The following is a 22,679-nucleotide window of genomic DNA, read 5'->3' on the forward strand; positions in this document are numbered from 1 at the left end:
CACATCCCTTCACTAACTTGCTTTCCAGCTCCATTCTCCGTTCCATGTGCAGGACAAGAAAAGTAGACTGTGTGCCTATGGTAAAAAAAAATCCAGAAAATACCTTCCAAGTTCTCGCAAAATATATATATATATATATCGCGAAGTTGGAAGTAAACTAACAAACTACTTTTCTTGTCCTGCACGTAGCAGTGGAAAATGGAGCAGGAAAGCAGGTTAGTGGAGGGATGTGGCTGCCTTGGGGGGGTGGGTTATGGACCTCTCTCTCACACACAGACCCACACACCATCCTTTCCTTGGGAGCTCTGCACAGACGCAGAGAAGGCTTCGGAAAGAGCATTTGGGGGATGTGCGTCTGCGCTGAGATCCCAAGGAAAGAACGATTGCCAGGAAAAGGGGTGGAGGGATTTTGCCTCTTATTCTATTCTGAGTCTGTGCTGAGCTTTAGAACAGGATAAGAGGAAGGAAAATCTCCCCTCCCCATTTTCAAGCCGTTCGCAAAAATGCCTCATTCTGAGCCGTCAAACCTGCAATATGCTGAAGGCTCAAAATGGGACATTTTTGCAAACCGTTAGAAAATATGGAGGGGGATATTCCTGCCTTTTCCCCTGCTCTGAAGGTCACAGGATAAGAGACAAAATCTTCCCTCCCGCATGCCTTCAATCCTGCAATCCTGGATAATGTGAAGGCTTGGAATGTGGCATTTTTCAAACCTCTTGAAAATGGGGAGGGGGGATTTTGTCTCTTACGTATTCTGTTCTGACCTTCAGAACAGGGGCGGACGCAGGAATATCTCCCTCCCCATTTTCAAGCCATTCGCAAAAACACCCCATTTCGAGCCTTCAATGTGAATATGCAGGTGAGAAGCTCCTACCTCCTGTAGGCATTAAAATCCATACTCTTGGGACATCGGGAGAAGCCCTGCGAGGAGACGCTGCTGCCGAAGTGCAGGAAATCTCCTCCCCCCCCCCCAACCTGCAGATCGTCCTTTCAAAGAGGAGTTTCACGATGATGAAGAGATGGCTGAAGGCGGAGTTTGTATCACCTTCATCCTGGTGAAGCTCCTCTTTGAAAGGACGATTTGCAGGTTGGGGGGGGGGGATTTCCTGAACTTCGGCAGCAGCGTCTCCTCGCAGGGCTTCTTCCGATGTCCCAGGTGTATTGATTTCCATGCCTTCTTTTTCGGTTCCGTGGACGGAATTACGAGCTGTGACTGTCACCGTTAGGCAAGGAGGACATGAGGCATTTGAGTTGTGTTGCTTGGGCTCCGGCTTCTTTTGCAGCAGCAATTGGCTGCAAAAATGACCAGCGTTTGCTATAGGCAGAGGCCTGAGCGGCACCCGCGAATCAGCTGTTTTGTGAACGGAGTGATCCAACTGATCCCATTAAGGGGCCAAGAAGCCCTGAAGTGGCCAGGGAAGGGAAGGGCTGCCCCCTGTTCTGGCTAAACCCACCCCTTCACTAGGGCTTGTTTTAGGGGAAGGGTTTATATTTTTGCCCACCGCAAAAATCTGGCATGACCTTAGTTTCAGGACATGTCGTATTTCCGGGGAAACACGGTACAAAGGAACAGTAATAAAAAGCTGGAGCTGTTTTTAATTGCTGTCTTTTACTGAAAACTTTTTTTCTTTTTGCAGGATATCAGGAAAATGGATTTTCTGAAAAATTCTATTTAATTGTAATTGAATATACTCAAAACTGCTCACTGTTACATATGTGGAAATTACATTTGAAATCCCTACCAGTCTCAGTGGGTATGTTCTAAATATTTGACAATATATATAAAAATTTATATACTATGCTTCTTGAAGAATGTATTCATTTGATAATTGCAGCATAAATTCATTAAATATTTATTATTGAATTTCTCAGTTCTGTGTTCTATAATTTCTTAATTCTTTTTCAAATACACATAACTATGGTTTTTAGCTGTTATTTGTCATTGTCTCATAATCTTTACATATTTTGACTAAAACATAGGCAAATTATTAATAAAGTAAAATATTTCAAAACTCTTTTGTGTCTAAGACTAGACAATGTATGCACTAGCTTTTTGGTGGTGCACTAATCCATAAGAATTAGAAAGTAGAAGGATATTACAGGTATGTAGAATCCAAAAGTGTCAATCAAACTTCCATATAGAAAGAGGTAGTAATAAGGTAGTAATTTCACTTTGTCATTGCAGTCAGAATTATTCTGCTTGAACCTGAATATTAATGAAGGACATGAACTAAATGCTAAGCTTAATGGAAAAAGTCAACATGTTTAATGTTTATAGTTGTAATTCAAGAGCTGGGGAAAGAGTTCTATAGAGACACTAGATCAGTGATGGCGAACCTTTTTTGGCTCGCGTGCCACAAGTGGGGGGAGCGCAGGGGGGTCGAGTGCGGGCGTGCCGCACCCATAATGCAATGCGCGACCCCCCCAGTGCGCATGCACGCACAACGTGCGACACCCCCCATTTTTACATGCTTTTTTCGCCCTCCCCAGACTCCAGGGGCTTTATTGGAGCCTGGGGAGGGCGAAAGGAGCCTCCCCCGACCCCCCGGAGGCTCTCCGGAGGCTTCAGGGACCGTCCGGAGGCTTCCCTGAAGCCTTCGGAGCGCTTAAAACCACCCTCCGAGCAAACTTCCGGGTTGCTCAGAGGTGCCCTCGCGTGCCCTGACAAATGGCTCCGCGTGCCACTTGTGGCACGCGTGCCATAGGTTTGCCATCACTGCACTAGATCCATTCCCTAATTCCTACAGCATAGAATATTGTGCTGGATACAAAAGAATTCATGATAAAAGTGGGGTCATAGTCCATTTAAAGGTCACTACAGTTGCAAGAAAAGGATGTGAACCCCTTGGGATTATGTGGAGTTTTGCACGAATTGGTCATAAAATGTGCTTTGAACTTCATCTAGGTCACAACAATAGAAAAACACAGTCTGCTGAAAATATTACTACACAAACATTAGATGTTGCCATGGTTTAATTGAACATGACATGTAAACATTCACAATGCAGGGAGGAAAAAGTATGTGAACCGTTGGACTTAATAACTGGTTGACCCTCCTTTGGCAGCAATAACCTCAACCAAACGTTTCCTGTAGTTGTAGGTCAGACCTGCACAACGATCTGGAGTAATTTTGGACCACTCCTCTTCACAAAACTGTTTCAGTGTAGCAATATTCTTGGGATGTCTGGTGTGAATCGCTCTCTTAAGATCATGCCATAGCATTTCAATCGGATTGAGGTCAGGACTCTGACTGGGCCACTCCAGAAGGCGTATTCTGTGCTGTTGAAGCCATTTTGTTGTTGAATTACTTGTATGCTTTGGGTCATTATCCTGTTGCATCACCCATCCTCTGCGGAGCTTCAGTTGGCGGACAGATGGTCGTACGTCTTCCTGCAAAATGTCTTGATAAACTCTGGAATTCATTTTCCCATCAATGACAACAATCCGTCCAGGCCCTGAGGCAGCAAAGCAGCCCCAAACCATGATGCTCCCTCCACCATGTTTTACAGGGGATGAGGTTTTGATGTTGATGTGCTGTGCCTTTTTTTCTCCACACATAGTGTTGTGTGTTTTTCCCAAACAACTCAATTTTGGTTTCATCTGTCCACAGTATATTTTGCCAGTAGTGCTGTGGAACATCCAGGTGCTCTTTTGCAAACTTCAAACGTGCTGCAATATTTGTTTTGGACAGCAATGGCTTCCTCCGTGGTGTCCTCCCATGTACTCCATTCTTGTTTAATGTTTTCCTTATTGTAGATGTGTCAACAAAAATGTTAGCATGCGCCAGAGATTTCTGTAGGTCTTTAGCTGACACTCTAGGATTCTTCATTACCTCATGAAGCATTATGTGCTGTGCTCTTGAAATGCTTGAAATCAGTAAACCCAAAACAGGTGTGTGTTTTTAAAGGGCAGGACAGCTGTCAGCAACATATCCAATGTCATCACACTGATTGGAGTCAAGGTTGGCTCACTCCTGGCTCCAATTAGCTCTTGGAGAAGTCATTAGACTAGGGGCTCACATACTTTTTCCTCCCTGCACTGTGAATGTTTACATGTTATGTTCAATTAAACCATGGCAACATCTAATGTTTGTGTAGTAGTATTTTCAGCAGACTGTGTTTTTCTATTGTTGTGACTTAGATGACGTTCAGAGCACATTTTATGACCAATTCATGCAAAACTCCATGTAATCCCAAGGGGTTCACATACTTTTTCTTGCAACTGTATGTCCTGAAAAATATTTTGGATATGAAAGGCAGGCCGTGTAAATATAAAATATTGTCTTTAACAACTGGCTAAACCTCTGATGCTGTTTATTTCTAGTGACTTGTAGAAAAATAAATATGTTGATATAAACATAGAATTTAGTTATTGTAATTTCAGAATATCTTGAAATTTATTAGAACAGATTGTATTTTAAGTAAACATTAAATAAAATATCCCAATTGTTGTAGATGAAAAAATAGCACCGAAGGCATCTGAAACAGCATCTCAAGAAGAACTGCATTCTTCTTCTCCGAACCAAGAAAAGCTTCACAGTTCCTTTACAAAGAAATACCAAGTTTGCAGAGATAATCTTCAGAGTACCAGCCAATTAGTTCTTTCTTCAGAAATTGTCTATAGTCAAGAACTGAATTTACCAGAAGGAGTGGAGATAGTAAGCATTAAACCATCAGCAGGTTTGTAAATTATAAAACAAATAGGGTAGGAGGAAATTATGTATTAACAGTCTTTCATCTAACTTTTCTTCAGTTTTTATTAAATCTTAATGATAATTTGAAAGCATAATATTTAAAGCAGGGATGTCCAAACTTTTTGCGAGGAGGGCCAGATTTGGTGAGGTGAAAATGTGTGGGGCCGATCATTCAGCCTGACATTCTTTGAACCCTTAACATTAAATGCGAATTAACTACCGTATTTTTCCGAGTATAAGACGCACCAAGATTTTGAAGAGGCAAATTTAAAAAAAAGTTTTTGCACTCTCCCACGAAAATGGGCCTATTTTTTAAAGGGCATGAATAGCCTTTAAGAGGCTTCTAGAGTGCTCCTGGGGGCTGGGGGGGCAAAGTTGAGCAAAAAATGGCCCGTTTTTTGCTCATTTATGCCCTCCACAGCCCCCAGGAGCACTCTGAAAACCTCCTAAAGGCTATGCACAGCCATTTTGGTGAAGGGGGCAGAGTTTTGGGAGGCAAAAAATGCTGTATTCAGTGTATAAGATGCACCCAGATTTTTAGCCTCTTTTTTGAGGGGAAAAAGATGCATCTTTATACTTTGAAAAATACAGTATTTTATGAAAGACTAAACAAATAACTCCAGTGGGGAGAAGAGGCTGCGGGCCGCTTGAAATTTGAAAAAGGGCCACATTTGGCCCCCGGGCAGCACTTTGGACATGCCTGATTTAAAGAAAATTGATATACAAACAGCTACTAAACTGCTATAAAAGTTACACCATGTTACAACAGTAAACTTGGTTTTATAAACTATAGAGCACTAAACTTTGCTCTTAGGTTTTGAAAAAAATGCTTGAAAATTTCATGTTCAATTAATTTTTTTCTCTGGTTAGTATTCTAAGGATTTTTGTTCTTTAATCTTAGGCCACTTAAGTTCTTCTTCAATTTATCCAGTCCACCAAGCTCCTTATCTTCTTGCAACACTTTGCTCAGATGGGAAAGTTAGGTTTTGGAGGTGTAGAATGGCACAAGAAACAGATGTGTTATCCAAACCAGAGAATACTAAGAACAGTGGTATGTATGTATGGGAAGAATGGCCATTGCTAATTGAAGATGGACATCTTAGTAGCAGTGCCCTTGAAGTGTCTGGTTTATCTCTTGAAATTAGCTGCGCTCATACAAATCGTTTAGCTGTGGCATACAAGCGAACACCACCCCAAAACAGTAATTCTCAAGATTTTTTTGTGAATGTCGGCATTTTTGAATGTGAATCTACAGGAGGCTCTTGTTGGAACTTGGAACAAACACTTCATTTAGATGAACTAAACCTAACATTGGATTCTCTGAGTGTCAATAGTAGTTCAATGGCAGTAGGAAATAAGAACTTAACATTCAGAACAAAGCATTTGGTTCATTTAGACTGGATGTCTAGGGAAGATGGCTCTCATATATTAACAGTAGGCATTGGTTCAAAGCTTTATATGTTTGGTCAGTTGGCTGGGAAGATACAGGAACAAAGTGCTAAGGAAATGCTTATACTGCCAGTATGGGAAAATGCTAAAACCTCTTGTACATCTAGATTTATACTGTTACGATGTGTCAATTTGGTCTCATCAGTAGAAGGGTCACCTCCTTTACCAGTTTCTTTGTCTTGGGTTCGTGATGGCATCCTTGTAGTTGGGATGGATTGTGAAATGCATGTGTATTCTCAATGGCAGCCATTTTCAAAGCAAGATCCCATTACTGCAGACTCTTACAATGTTAGTACACCATCTATAACAAGTTTAGTTAAACAAAGCCAGTCGTCTGGTGTTCCCCCGTCAAAGCGAACATTAACCCGATCCATGGCTAGCTTTGCTCAAAAACTTGGTGGGAAACGAACTGTATTTGATCTGTCACTGGAGATGGAAGATTCTGGTCTTTTTGAAGCAGCTCATTCATTATGTCCTACTTTACCTCAGTATCATCCTGTGCAACTTTTGGAACTCATGGATCTAGGGAAAGTACGTAGAGCAAAGGCCATTTTATCTCATCTAGTCAAATGCATTGCTGGAGAAGTAATTGCTTTAAGTGACCCCTGCCATGAGAAAAGGTATCACTCTCTCTCAATCTGTGCTAGTGGGAGTAGTACAAGAGATCCTATGACATTTAACAGATGTGTAATAACAGACTATACAGAAATAGATTCTGTTCCACCGCTTCCTTTGTATGCATTGCTTGCTGCTGATGAAGAATGTTCCTATGCTTGTACTGAAAAGTCAAATACTCCAAAGAACCTTAACAAACATGTGACTGATGAAAATTATGAGGATTTATTTCAAAATTCCAGCCTGTATACAGATGAACTGACTACAATTGAAGTAGATGAAGATGACAAAAAGCCAAAAGTTATTGATCTTTCTCAGTATAATCCAACTTACTTTGGACAAGAGCATGCCCAAGTTCTTTCTCGTCACTTGCTTCATTCTAGCTTACCAGGACTTACCAGGATGGAACAGATGCTATTGATGGCATTAGCTGATACAATTGCCATTACCAGTACTGATATAGGAGAAAGCAGAGACAGAAACAAAGGTAAGTTTTGTAATGACTAATCCAGGTTTTCTTTTTAACAGTCCTGCCTATACTTACTTAACTGAATTAATCAGTCAATCAATTGCACACACTTATAAACATTATTAGATTCCACTGTTAATACAAGAATATATCAATTGATTATGAAGACTACTGGCTTATATGAAATTTAATGATACACAATAGATTAAATTTGGTAATTAGAACTGTAAGTCACTCAAAGTCACTGGTTGAAATGGTTGGGTATAGAAACTCCATAAATAAATAAAATAGTTGGAGTTGGGAAGTACCCAAGGAAAATTAATACTATACTTTATTTAAAGACTAAATGTGATTCTCCAAATACTTTTTCTGTGTTCCATAGTTACTGTTATTTTTTAGCATTAGGTTTACTACTTCCTAGGAAAGTATTTTACCCATTGTACGAATAGAAACATTTTGCTTAAAGGTTTGAAGTTTAAAAGTTAGAAGAATTGCCTCTCTTTCTATATGGACTGGCAAATTTCCATATATTGCAATAGTTATGGGGAAACCATAACTGAATTTGGTAATATTGATATCAGATTAAAAAAATAAACATTGTAGGGCTCTATTTGTCTGCTATTATTGTTATTTCATATTATATTAATTATTGATTGCTTTAAAATCCATTGTAGTACATAAATTTGTTACCCATTCCCTACATTGTAAAACTATGCTTACCTAAGAAGTAAGACTTACATATATAAAAATAATGGAAAATGTGGCAAAAAAATCATAGAGTTTTGTTTAAAGAGCTTCATTTTATAGACTAAACCTTCATTCATAGGAGGAGAAACACTTGACGAATGTGGTTTGAAGTTTCTTTTGGCAGTTCGTCTTCACACTTTTATGACAACTTCTGTGCCACCTGCTCACAGACCTCAGCTATTACATCAAGGTAAATATTTTCTTTAGCCTTTGTGAGGCACTAATGCAAAATAGAACAATATTTTAGATATAATTAGGATTGTTTCTGAGGAAGTGTGACCTTTGGAGATGGAGAAACTTTGGCATAGTGCTGATAATCAAGATATGCACTGAACAGTTGAATACTACAGGTTTTTCTAACTGTTTTTGGCTCTAGGGTAGTCTCATCAAGTCTCTGGATATAGATGTATTTTTAAACAGTTAAGTACGGGGATCTAAGTTATTTGTGGCATACAGAATTAATGAACATTTTGTGTTTTACAACTTTTTAAGTGTAGCTGTTTGCAAGTCATTAATTACTCACACAAATTATGACAACATGATTTTGTTTTTGCATATTGCTTCATGTTTCCAACTTTTAAAAAAAGTATCAGAAAAAGAATCACTAAATATTTTAAGGTAATCTAGTTATCAATTATAAAGTAAATTAAATAACTGTAAGTAATTATTTGTGATTATTTCAGGTTTGTCTTCGAGTCATTTTGCCTGGGCGTTTCACTCTATTGCAGAAGAAGAACTTCTAAACATGCTTCCTGCAATACAGAAAGGTGATCCAACATGGTCAGAGCTTAGAGCTATGGGAATAGGATGGTGGGTTCGAAATACCCATAATTTGCGCAGATGCATTGAGAAGGTAAAGGCAATTTATAACAAATTATCTTGTATCTTGCTGTAAATTTCATTCAAATAATAGAGTACATGATATATTTTTCAGATTTTTTAAAGCAGAATGTTTTTTTTTAAATATAGGTTAGAAATAAGATTGAAAAGGAATGCTGCCATGAAAAAGCTTCCTATGAGCAATTTTTCTACTTTTGTTACTATTGGCTTGTATATAGTTCATCTTCTGTAGTCACATATTATAATTCTCATATAATCATACGGTACGGCTTCAGATAACAGCAATAGGCTGTTTTTGTCTGCCTTATTTACATCTGTTGATTAATATTAAAGCAATCAATGTGACAAATACTTTGCCTTGAACAGAACTGAAGTTTGCACTTGAACTTATTGATATAACTGTATCTGGCTTTATTTTTATAAAGAGGGATAGAATAAGTAGAAACATAAATTTTAATTATTTTAAATAGATATACTTTTAAGAAATGGCAGTGAACGGCCAGATGAACTAAAGAGGACTTACTATTTTTACTCTTAAAGTGAAAACCTCTTCTATATTTATTTAACTACTGAGTCACGCAATGAATAATTTTGTAAATTAAAAGTAAAGTCTTCTTTTCTTTAAGCTTGATTCCTGAGAACTACATGGACACAGCCATATCATTTCCTTGATATCAATACAGGAAAAATTATAATGTTTGTTACAAAATTCCAATCTACAACTCTACAAATGTTTTCCTTTACAAATAAAACAAAGACTCACCTGTTTTTAATCAAAACCAACCAAGGTAGACAAAGTAGTGCCACTGCTGAGATTTCTTACTAGAATATCTCACCTAGATAGTTGAAGGAAAGACACATCTTTTGAACTAGCCCATTCATGATATGTTTTCATTTATATGGATATTGTTTGCAATGTTTACTTTGCTTTATTTGTTTTAAGTGGCAGAAATGTTAATTGAATTTACTTTAGTAGGTTGTTCAACTATTCCTAGATTCCTTCAGGTCAGTTAGTGCTCCCAATGACCGGATATGGAGTCCTCAGCCATTTAAATACAAGATGAAAATGATCATAACTCTGTGATCTGGTGATAAGTTTCAAAATTACCAGGCATTAATGCAATCAAATCTCATATTTTTATCAGCTCTTTATATAAGCATTAGCAGGGTAGCTATGAGCTATCAGAAACTGCATTCCCTGGAGTTTATGAGATTTCATGCAAGCAGTTGATCAAGGGAGAGAAAGTGTTTTCTTTTTCTTTCTTTTTTATATTTTTATTTATTTACAAACATACAAAATCCACACACACAAAACTTATACGTACACTACATTTACACAATACAGTACAAAGAAGAAATTCCTGTTCTATGTTTTCTAATTCTACACTAAGCTTGAAATGCAAGAGGTTTGCTGGAAGGTAAATCTCTTATCCACATACAACATAAAGTTTACTTTTTATAAATAATGATTTCACCTCTAAAGAAAAATCATGTATGCTTTATAAATAAGAGTTGGTTTAGCTTTTTCTGTGTATTAAACAATACAAATAAATTATTTCATTAATTGCTCAAAATTTCTCTGAACAGAACTATGACAAAATACTACATTTGTAACCACAAAATTTACTATTATCCTTTCAGGTCGCTAAAGCAGCCTTTCAAAGAAACAATGATCCTCTGGATGCAGCCATTTTCTATCTTGCAATGAAAAAGAAGACTGTAATTTGGGGACTATACAGGTACAATTTTATAGCAGAATTTAATTCAATATATATTGTAAGTAGTTTTCTTGAGGCTGTACTTTTGTGGCCATCTAATAGAAAATAGTATAATAAAAGGAAACAACTGGATATAGAGCCTCAGCTAAAGCACAGGCTATCTGCTATCTAGCCAGATATGAGTCACCAGATATAAAACAGAAATAGAATAATCCTCAGTGATATGAAAGTAATTCCTGTTGAGGAAATCACTGTTACATGAGATGGGGTGCATAAAACAATTCAAGTAATAAATAAATAAATAAATAAATAAATAAATACATTTGGATTAAAATTTTGGACTCAAAATTTGGTTTAAAACAATGGTTCTCAACCTTCCTAATGCCGCAACCCTTTAATACAGTTCCTCATGTTGTGGTGACCTCCCAACCACAAAATTATTTTCGTTGCTACTATGTAACACCGGGAACCACAAAACCTGGGTGGGTGTGGCCAACTCAACATCACTCCCACCCAATCACATGACATCCTCCCCAGACATGCCTACCAAGGTTTCATGGTTCAGTGTTTTCTGTGGGAGTAGGGTCTCTCTCTCTTCTCTCCCCCTCCCTCTCATTTCTGTTTTTCTCTATTTTTCCTCTTCCTTTCTCTTCTTCCTTTCTTTCTTTCCTTCCCTTTCCCTCTTTCTTTTTCTTTCTTTCTCATTGAATACTATAGCAAATCCAAAATAAAGTTATTAATTGTAGGAAATTGCTTCTCTATAATCTTTTCATAGGTTTGATAGAAGCTGGCAAGATTGTACTAACAGCAATAGGATATATATTTTGATTTCTTTTGAGTTTGAGAGTATAATACATTATCCAAAATTATAAATAATCTTATTTTCAGATGCATTTTTTTCCATCTCTGTTATTTAAAAAAAATCAGACTTGTTTCCAATTTGTGCCTTCTAGCAAACTGCAGTTTTCTCAGCAAGAGATCTAGCTTGCCATTGCTTTCGTCATAGGTCTGAGAAAGTTAGTTTCTTTCTTTCTTTTCTCTTCCTTTCTTTCCTCCTGATTTGTTTCCCTCGCTTTTTCCTCTCATTCTCTCCATTCAGCTCTCTTTCATTTCTTTCTCCCTCTCCCCCTTCTCCCTCTAATTTGTTTCTCTCTATTTTCCCTCTCTCCCATTCTCTCCTTCCAGCTCTCTTTCATTTCTATCTCTATCTCTCTCTCTCTTTCTCCCTTTTTCTCTTTCATCTCTTTCTTGTGTGTGCAAGCAAAATACCCTCCTGGGCCGGGATCATGGTGGCGGGGACAATGACTCCTTCCCTGCCACCACTGAGAAGTGAGTAGCTGGCTGCACTGCATAGGAGATTCCTTAGCGCCAGACACAGGTCGGTCCCCTTCGTGTTGACTCAGGAAAGAGCCGGAGCAGCCATCTCTGGATGCAGAGAGGGAAGAGTTCCAGAGCCCTGCGCAAGGAAAGCCCTGTGCAGCGCAGGAGAACTGGAGCTCTTCCCTCCCTGCACCCAACCAGCTGCTGCTGCTCCCCATTCTCCTCCTTCCTGAGCCAACACGAAGGGGACTGAGGCTTGCGCTGACCTGAGTCTGGCGCTGAGGAGTCTCCTGCACTGTGTAACCAGTTAGTCACCTCATTGTGCAGTGGCGACAGCAGGAAGAGAGTCATCCCCTCCGCCTTGATCCTGGCCCAGGAGGGTATTTTGCTTGCGCGCATGCGCACAAGAGATGAGCACAAGAAAAGGGCTGGAGCTTTTCCTGACACTGAGTTGCCTGCGAAGGACACGGAATCGCAAAAGCAGGCGAGAGGCTCATGCCTTCTCGGGGCGGAGAGCAGATTGTGCGATTGGGTCAGCAGGAGCCGCAGGAGAGGGGCCAAAGCCTATTAAGACTGTTACCCATGCTAAGCATGGATAACAGTCTTAATAGGGAATCTCTGTGTACGCGCATCCCACGTTCCTTTATTTTATTTTATTTTCCTCGCCTTTTTTACGCCTCAAAAATGGTACCTCTTGGCTTCCGTAGCTCGCGATCCACAGGTTGAGAACCGCTGGTTTAAAACAATATAAATGAAGAGAATGCAAAGACATAATTGAATGTGAATTCTCATGCTCTTAAAGACCAGAATATAGGACCTTTGTTTAACTGGGCAATCCTCCCAGCTTCAAAATCTTTATCAAGTAGTTTATAACTACTGAAAGTTTTTGAAATATTATTTTATGTGCCTTATTACAATATCTTCTAAAGACTTACTTTAGCCATGGCATTTCATTTGAGCACTTTTATTCTATCATAAGCATAGAAACCAGGTTAAATATTGGCCATTTCTAATTGCACATGGGGAATTTTAGCAGCAACTTGATTTTTAAAATATGCCATTTGGAATCTGAGAGCATGTGTTTCATTGTTTGATAAACATAAATTATTCAGCTTTTTTTTGTACTTTGTGACTTAATTGTTATAAATGGTTACTTTGGCAGGTCCCTAAAAGATACTAAAATGACACAGTTCTTTGGAAACAATTTTACTGAGGACAGATGGCGTAAGGCAGCACTGAAGAATGCTTTTTCATTGCTAGGCAAGCAACGTTTTGAACATTCTACAGCATTTTTTTTATTGGCTGGTCACTTAAAAGATGCCATTGAGGTAACTAAAATGTTTTCTTCAGATTATTGAAAAAGATTACAATGCATTTAATAATGTATTTACATACACCCAATGTTTTAATAGTACAAGCAGATTTGAATGTTATGTTGAAGTCCAGCTATATGCTTAATAGCGTCATCTAAATATTGCACGGTCAGATATGAATATAAATATGGTAGTACACTTAAACTGATTGAAAATAGGAATAGCCTTGTCCAATGTCTAAACAAAACAAAAGAAGTATAGAATGCTAAAATATGTTTTAATACAGAATGGAGAAATTTTCAGTCTAAGGAACCCTGGTGGCTCAGTAATTAAAATGCAGTATTACGGGCTAACTTTGCCCACAGCCTGAAGTTTGATCGAGGTTAACTCTCTCTTCCATCCCTCCAAAGGTGCTAAAATAATGATCCAGATTGTTGGGGACAGTATGCTGACACTGTAAACCGCTCAGAGTGCAGTATAAGTGCTATTGCTATATGCCAGTGATGTCTACCCTTTTTCTAAAGGTGTGCCAAAATTGTGTGCGCCTGCACGTGTGCCCAGCCATCTGCGCATGTGCAAGCAACACCTCCCCCATCTAAGTATGTGCAAGCATCACCTCACCAAGCATGAGCAAGCAACCCCTGACCCCCAAACCTCTGGTTGGGCCATTGAGCCTGTTTTTTGCCCTCCCCAGTCTTCAGGAAAACCCCCAGCCTGGGGAGGGTGAAAAACAGGCACAACGGAAGTTCGTTCCTAAACTTCCGGTTGGGCTGCTGGGTCTGTTTTTTGACCTCTCTAGGATTTGGAGGCTTTTCTGAAGCCTGGAGAGGGTGAAAATGGCCTACCCAGGCCCTCCAGAAAGCCAAAAATCAGCTGGCCGGTGCATGCGTGCCAGCCAGAGCTGAGGGCTGCCATGCCAGCAAATATGGCTCTACGTGCCACCTGTGGCACATGTGCCATAGGTTGGCCAAACATAGGCTGAGTATAACCATTTTGTATCAAATCAAGCATGAGTCATCCTCTTTACGTAAGCCCCATACTCTTTTAACTGCTATATATGAAAAAGCTGAAAAACAAATATAAGAAGGTAATCAAAATGATATAGGGGTCTTGAACATTTTCCCAATGAGAAAAGGCAAGACTATATGGGACTCTAGTCTGGGAAAAGTGGGTATGAAAAATTTGTGAAGGACAGATTTATCAAAGGGTATTGGCCTTGAAGATGCAACGTTATCTCTATGTTGTAGGCATCATGCCCCAAAAACCAGTTTTAAAGGAACAACAGCAGCAGAAGGTTAAGCCTCCATATTATCTGTAAATATGCCAGAGGTATCTGGATGGCTGCATACATAATCCTGGAGTAAAACAGCTCTGTATTTCTTATTTCTGATTGGATCTTTTTTTTAAAAAAATCACTCCTTTGTTTATTTTAATTAGGTCTGCCTAGAGAAATTAAATGACATTCAGCTAGCTCTTGTAATTGCACGACTGTATGAATCAGAATTTGAAACATCTGGTACTTACAAATCAATTCTTCAGAAGAGAATTCTGGGAAGTAAGCCTCATTCCACTGAAAGTCCATCAAAACCACATTTTGATCCTTTTCTCCGAAGTATGGCTTACTGGATTTTGGAAGAGTATAGTCATGCTCTTGATACTCTTTTAAGCCCTCCCACTTTGAATGATGAAGGTAAGCTGAGACAATTTAGATCTACCTTTGGAATGTGTGCATGTTATATTTAGCCTTAAAATATTAAACAAACTCTTCTGGTAATAAGTAATATTCTACATATTATCCTCGGTGGTTCTCATGAATGATGAAGAACTGTGGCCTCCAAACCAACTAACGGTGATTTTGAAATGATCATGTTATCTAAATGAAGCATACTACCAGAAGCACAAAACACTGTAGGTGCTGATTTGTTTTTACTATGTCACAATGTTATCCCAAAGCATCATCTTGAAGCTTTCTGTGATTATTACAACAATGAATGTTAAGGAACCATTCTGTGATGGAATAAAATATATAGAGGGAAAAGGCTTAAACATTTCATAATAAATCATTTTGCCATGTTAAGAAGCGGAATAGACATACTGAACAACATGATCAAAGGTTAGACTTTTTTGCATGTTCCTAAAATACATGGGGCATCTATGTTTCCTTAGGGTAGAAATGTTGTGTCGTAATATTGACAGCAAGACAATATCGGAATTATTTCTTTTAGAAAATAAATTATTCATTATTTTTTCATGTGATATCTTTCTAGATGAAGGAAGCTTCTCAAACTGTAGCCCTTCAGTATTTAATTTTTATAATTATCTAAGGACGCATCCTCTCTTGCTGAGACGCCATTTTGGATCTTCTGATTTATCTTCCACAAGGATATGTGTAACAGGAGAAAAGGGGCTGGCAGATGAAATCAATTTAGAGGAAAGAAAATTATTCTTTACTGCAGCATATACTCATTTGAAGTCTGGCTGTCCCATGTTGGCTTTAGAAGTATTATCGAAGATGCCTAAAGTGGTCAAAAAGTCAAAGTGTTTAAGAAGAACATTTAGTTTAAGGAACACTAGTAAAGAATGTTCACCTTCTTCTCCAATGCCAGTAGAATCGAAAGATGACCAGTTTTTCAGGACTGACAGGTCAGAACCAATGCTAAATGGTTTAGGGCCATTATCAGATGCTTCACTAGGCAAACATTCAGATTCTGATGCTTTGTTTGATTGGAGTCAGCCAGCTGCAGTCTTCCAAGATGACCCGTTGGAATTAAAATGGGACGGTGACAAAGATGAGGAAAGTGAGGATTCTTGCCTTGTAATGAAACCTTTGCAGAAGATAACAGGTGAAAAAACAAATGAAGTTAGTTCTAGCTGCACTGAAACCTACAGTTCAGGAGGTGAGAATGATGTCTTAGCTTCATCAGAAGACATAATTTATGTTCAGCTGAAATTTAGGGCATGCCTGAAGATTCTTACAGAGGAACTTCGAACATTATCCACTGGCTATGAAGTAGATGGCGGAAAATTACGATACCAGCTGTATAATTGGCTTGAAAGGGAGGTAGTAGCCCTTCAGAAGACATGTGAATACAATATTGAAGCAGATGATTCTCAGAGAGAAATTATCCCAGTAATGGGTGAAAGTTCCTTAAATGAAAAAACTGAAGACCTACCAGATATACAACTAAAGGAAAATATTCAAAGAAGACACTGGCTTATAAAATACCAATCACTTTTGCGAATGTTTCTTAGTTATTGCATCCTTCATGGGTCTCATGGTGGAGGCTTGGCATCTGTACGAATGGAACTGATTTTGCTTCTGCAAGAATCTCAACAGGTAAATAGAGTGGATTTTTCCCCTGATTGATTGGGCTTGGGCTTGGGCTTAAATATTAATACATAATGATTTCAATAAATTACTAGCAAACTATTTTTAGCTTTTGCGCGTATAACAATTTGATCAAATATTTCTGGCCCTACATCTAGAATACTAGATTTTTTTGAGCTATATATTTATAATTTTGTTTTCAGATAAAAACCAGGAAAATTCCAGATAACTTTTTTTCAGTAAAAAGTTTCTAAATTCATGCTTCCAGTATTTGAACTTTCAGTTTCCCGAAAATGAAAATTGAACTGGAAGTTTGAAAAATAAGCTTAGTAGAGCAGCTATAGATTTAAACCTGGGCCTAGAAAATTCAAAGTTATGCTGCCTATTAGTCACTGGGCCAATACTATTGTTTCTAGATTTTATTGCAACCTAAACAAACATTTTCCCACCCAAAAAAACCCTGGATTCCTTGTTTTGTCCACCTTTAGTGGCATTTTTGGGTTAGAAAGGAGAATAATTATTCCAATTAACGTATCAATAAGCATGTGTAGGTATAGAAGAAAATTCATCTTTGTAGGAAATTTGAAAGTCAAATTATACTCTTTATTTTTCATCCTATTTATAAAGGAATTTTCAGAGCAATTGCATAGCAGTATTGTATCTGAGCCGAGCACAATACCTCTTCTTTTTGCCTGTACTGCAAGTGCCAAAACAGTGGTAGCCAACCCATTATTGCATCTGAGTAACCTGACACACGATATACTACATGCTATTATTTCTCTTGACTCTCCACCCCACCCAGATGTCCAGAATAATAAGGCAAGTATCTATAATTTGACAGTATTTTACTAAACTTTTAAAAAAGATTTTATTACATTAATTGCTGTAATTATATAGGCATATTAATATTTATATGTATATTGGGAGTTGTTTATTTTATGTTTAAATGAATAGCCATCTAATGCCTTGAACAAGAAAATGAAAACAAGTGATTCAAGATCATACAAATATTTTTTTTTTTAAATATGTGTTTCTTTCAGATACATGTAATGCACACATTAGCAGCATCTTTATCAGCTTGCATATACCAGTCTCTCTGTGGGAGTCATAACTACAGGTATTTTTTTTTACAAAAATAAGTTTTTTGGCACAATGAGAACATTTTTATTTTTCCCTTCTGTGAGGTAGACTCTAAATTGGGTATAAAATGCACAAAATGTTGCCTCTTATATATCTTTTCTTGTACAGGTAGTACTCAACTTACAACAGTTCATTTAGTGACCGTTCAAAGTTATAATGGCAAAAGTTGTAAATGAAACAAGTAGCTTATGCCATTTCTGCTTCATACTTACAAGCATTGCTGCATCCCCATGTTCATGTGATCAAAATTCAGATGCTTGGCAACTGGTTCATATTTCTCACCATTGTTGTGTCTCAGGGTCATGTAATCATCTTTTGCAACCTTCTGGCAAGCAAAGTCAATGCGGAAGCTAGTTTCACTTAACTGGGTTACTAAGTTAAGAATCTAAATGATTCACTTAACAACTGTGGCAAGAAAACTTGTAAAATGGGACAAAACTCATTTACACACTTAGCAATATAAATTTTGGGTTCAATTGTGGTCGTAAATTGAGGACTCCAGCATTCTTCAAAAATAGGGTTAATTATTCTCTGATATAATCTAAAATACTAGGACCTCAATATAAGAAAAGCTATAATTCATCAGTACCACAGTTAATTTATGATATGATATTCACTAAAGATTATTACCATTATTATTGCTATATCTTCATCTCCAGATTACATTTCTATAGTTTGGGAATCCATACTTCTCTTGTGCGCTGCTTAGAGAGTCCAAGCATGCGTTAACACAGCCTATCTGCCCAAGGACTGAGTTGATTTTTCCCCTGGTCACGCTTCCTTTGCCTCCTTAAGTCCAGTTTTAAAAACTCAGTCTGCCCAATAGGACTTGTTTTGGGGAGCTCTCAGTCTATGGACAGATAGACTGGGCTCTCCAGGAGAAAATTGTTAGAGTACTGATTTAGAATAGAGTTCTTAGGATTTTCCCCTTTACCGTTGTTTTAGTGTTCTATTTTAAAGATATTGCAATTTATTGCTGTTTTCTGAGGCAACGGACAAACCCCACCTGCTGCGTTTGTCCACGGCAGGTGGAACAGCTGAGGCCAGTGATCCGGCGGCTGCCAGCGAGTGCGGGGACGGATAGGACTTAGGTGCGTCCCCAGCCGCTCTTCAGGGAGATTTTGGAGAGATTTACTCCGCAGCGGTGTCTCTGCAATTTCCAGAGGGCGCGGCGGCCATTTTGGAAGCAGCGCTTTGGCATGCCTTCCAACGGCCTCTAATTAGGCTCCGGCATTCTTGGCCATTTTCTAAACGCGCAAAAGTCGCGGCGGCTATCTTTTTTGTGCATTTCGACAGCAGACGGCAGGAAAGACACTGCAGCTCTCCGTGCCGCTCTGCCTCAGCGCAGATCGCCGCCAGGGGTTGCGAGGGCCTTTCCGGGGCACCGGCAGAATCTGACCCCCCCCCCTTTCAACAACCTTTGTCAGAAGGGGTGGCAGTAGAGTGCCCTGGTGTTCCTTTCAAGCCTCCAGACTCATCCTGATCTGTGGACGCTTTGGAGCCGGCTGGCCAGTGTCCAAAGCCCTCCTTCTGCGGCTGATTCATTCTCTACCTGGCCCAACCATCCAGAGCATGGCGGATGAAGGTTTGGGGCACCGGGAGGGGCTGGCAGGGCCATCTGCAAAGCACAGTAGGCCAGATCCCTCAGGCCAAGGGAGAAAGGGTAATAAAGGAGCAGGGAGCAAATCTTTCCATTGTTCCTCTGGGAACAAAGGCCCTAAAGACCAAGGGGACAAGAAGCAGGAGGCCCCTAAGGAAGGGCCTAGTAAGACCCAGGCCACTCATCCTTCTCAGGCCTGTGAGGCTGCACCGAGGTCCCCTCTGCCCAGACATGAGAGAGAGGAGTCTCTCTCTAACCAAGGGGATCAGTCACCCTCTTATCAGTGGTAGGGATTCCCTGTCTGGCTCCCCTGCAGCCTCCCTAGGTTATCCAGACTCTCCTACTTCTTCTGTGAGGGAGGAGTTGGAATCTTTCTACGGTTGCCTCCACATGGAGGACTCCATGGCTCCCATTCGATCTGAAAGAGGCTGAGTCCCTTCTAGGCCCAGGCCTTTAGAGGACAAAGTCCCGGCTCTCTCAGCTGAAATGAGGGAGGTCATTGCTCAGGCTATTTCCCAGGGAGTGGTTGAAGCCATGCGCCAAAAGGAAAGTAAAAGTGGCAATGCCCCTAGGACTACCCACCCCCACCCGGAGGGTAGGAGCCGCGACCTCGTTTCCCCAGGCACATCTGTTACACAGAGGTATCTGTGTGGGCAGAGAAAGCTGCGGATGAGTTTGAGCTTTCGGAGGATGAAGACAGGCCTCCCGATAAGCTGGCATTCACTGGCCTCTTCAAGCCTTCATTGTTTAAAGCTCTCTTACACAAGGCCAGGGCCTCTACAGAGCTCGGGGCCAAACCTAAGGACAAGGCCATTCCCTCTACTTCCCAGGACCTTAAGGTAGTGAGACTAAATAGCCCTAAAGACCCAGAGCTTATCCCGGTTCCTGACTTGTTCATGGACGTGGTACAGCGCCAATGGGTGCAGCCGGGTACTCTGGCCAACACCAGTGGTGCAGACAAAACCTTATATCCTCTGGAACCGAAACTTGAGGTTGTATTAAAGATGCCCAAGGTGGATGCCCCAGTGGTCTCTCTGACCTCCAATTCAATTCAATAGGCTGACCTATTAGAGGGGCTGAAGGCAGAGGACAAGAGGTCTGAAAAGGCCTGTCATAAAACGCACCAAGCGGCTGCCTGGGCGATTAAGGCATCTACCTCTGCCTCATTCTTTACAAGGGCATCCTTGCTCTGGCTATGCCAGCTGAGATCTAAGCCCCCTTCGGAGGCATCTCTTTGGCGGCATGATCTCAACAAGATCATTACAGCCATGGAATACTCAGCAGATGCCTCCCTAAATGCAGCGAAGTTTGCCTCCACTACAGCAGCTTGGGCAACCCAGGCGTCCATCATTGACATTTGCAGGGCTGCTACGTGGACTTCTCCCACAGCATTCATTAGAAACTATAAAATTGACACCTTTGCCTCAGCCAAAGCCTCCTTTGGAAGAAGAGTTTTGCAAAAAGTTATCGAGGCTCCGGACAATCAGGACACTCCCCGCCCTGGGACACAATAGCTTGGGTATGTCCCATGCTTAGACTCTCCAAGCAGCGCACAGGAGAAAGACCGTTGGCTTACCTGAACGGTCGTTCTCTGGGCGCTGCGGGAGAGTCCAAAACCCGCCCAGGGTTGATGGAAGGAACCAAGACTGTACTGTTCACTTAGAATACCTAGGGCGTCCTACGATGGACAAGACCTTGTTTTTAAAACTGGACTTGAGGCAAAGGAGGCGTGACCAGGGGAAAAATCAACTCAGTCCTTGGGCAGATAGGCTGTGTTAACCCATGCTTGGACTCTCCCGCAGCGCCCAGAGAATGACCGTTCAGGTAAGCCAACGGTCTTTTTTGACATAAATTCATATTTAACCAACTATAATACTGACAAATACTTTTATTTTAGATTGTTAGCTTAATCAGAGTCTACTCAGCTAATGTTAAATTGGCTAACTTAGTTAAATTAGAAATATAAGAAAGGCTACAAAATTCTTAGATCAGATATAACAAGCAATTTATTAAAACAATAGCTTTTAGTGAGGTAGATGTGGCTTACAGATATCCAAAACTGATTTGTTTTCTCATAATTATACTTTGCTATTTCCTGATCATCTTTGCTAACATCATATTACTTGTATTAGAAAACATTATATATCCGAGAATTGGGAAACATGTAAAAGTCTCTTTATTCTATTCCTAGTTTCTCATAAGGCTTTAAAAATTGTCTGAAAGATAAAATAATTATATTGCCAGTAAAGAGTTAGGTGTACTGGTTCATTCAAACATAGTTTGCAGTAACAAGGTTTAGAATTCATACATTTCAAGCAAACATATAAGCAGGAAGACATTTTTTTTTCCTTTTTGATGCATGTTTCACAAAGCAGTATGGGCCATCTTATTAAATATTTCCTTTAAATCTGCTTTTTTCAGTGTGATCACTCATTACAGAGTTAAGATTCTATGCCATAACTATGAATAACATGAACAAATATTAAGACAATTTTGAACTATTTTGTGTCTAATATTTTGATACTTTCACAAGATTTAGTATTTTGAAGGTCATTTAGGCTATAATGTAAGGGCACATTTGATGCAGTGCATAAGGCATAAGGTTAGAAACCATATACTGGTTAGAGACCATGATTTCGGATCCTGCTTTAGGCACAAAGCTAGGTGGCTAACTTGGGTCACTTTCTCTCACCTCTAGGAAGGAATAACTAACCACCTTGTGTAAATTGCAGGGACTTCTCCAGGCAGTCTCTAAAAACAATTGAACAAAAAAAAAACCAGCTGCATGTAACTATGAGTATTTTAAGGCTATGCAAAATAAATGTGTGTACTGTAGAACCGTCTTATTTCTACATGCCATTTCCAGTGCTATGTAATTATCTTTCTCTATAAAGATTAGGAAGAAGCAAGGAAGTCCAAAAATTAAGTCATATACTTAGTTTCTGAATGTGAAGTTTACCTGATAGTATTAAATACTATCAGTATTAGTAATAGTATTAAATCACTAATATATTCGTAATCAATCTCAGTTTGAAGCTGACTTTAAATAGCAGGTCTCATAATAACAGATCACAATGCAAAATTTTGTAGCTTTTCAGCAGCTAATGTTATTAACACCCTTGATTAGAATATGTATAAAATAGTTAAGCTAAGTAAATTATGATCAACCACTATATTCAAGCAAAACACCATAATTAACACTGATTTTTACAATTTTGTTTTTTGTATAGTTTATTGCAAGCAAACCAATTCACTGGAATGATTTATCAGACGTTGTTGCTTTCCCATCGGCATTCTCTAAGAACAGCAAGTTCAGATGAAACAGTAACACCAAATACTACACCAGCTCAATGGCCAGGTAATCAAGATATAATTTTCTCCATGGAGTTTTGAACAGTCTGGCTTCTTTGAAGTAGAGTATATTGTTCTGTGTTACAAACAGGGAGT

At 39.3% G+C, this 22,679-nt stretch overlaps 1 protein-coding gene across 1 annotated transcript in view; it reads left to right on the forward strand.

Annotated features, from left to right (window-relative positions):
• The window catches only part of DMXL1 (Dmx like 1), an 85,373-nt gene that overhangs the window by 27,520 nt on the left and 35,174 nt on the right, over positions 1–22,679 (forward strand). Inside the window, exons 16-27 of the mRNA XM_081942631.1 lie at positions 1,638–1,754; positions 4,455–4,679; positions 5,595–7,244; positions 8,053–8,163; positions 8,657–8,826; positions 10,455–10,552; positions 13,014–13,179; positions 14,602–14,854; positions 15,432–16,501; positions 17,120–17,311; positions 17,533–17,609; positions 22,463–22,590. Coding sequence (XP_081798757.1) covers positions 1,638–1,754; positions 4,455–4,679; positions 5,595–7,244; positions 8,053–8,163; positions 8,657–8,826; positions 10,455–10,552; positions 13,014–13,179; positions 14,602–14,854; positions 15,432–16,501; positions 17,120–17,311; positions 17,533–17,609; positions 22,463–22,590 — 4,257 coding nt within the window. The remainder of the gene's footprint in view (positions 1–1,637; positions 1,755–4,454; positions 4,680–5,594; positions 7,245–8,052; positions 8,164–8,656; positions 8,827–10,454; positions 10,553–13,013; positions 13,180–14,601; positions 14,855–15,431; positions 16,502–17,119; positions 17,312–17,532; positions 17,610–22,462; positions 22,591–22,679) is intronic.

Source organism: Natrix helvetica (assembly GCF_964273705.1).
Source record: "Natrix helvetica genome assembly, chromosome: 2".
Classification (NCBI taxonomy): Eukaryota; Metazoa; Chordata; class Lepidosauria; order Squamata; family Natricidae; genus Natrix; species Natrix helvetica.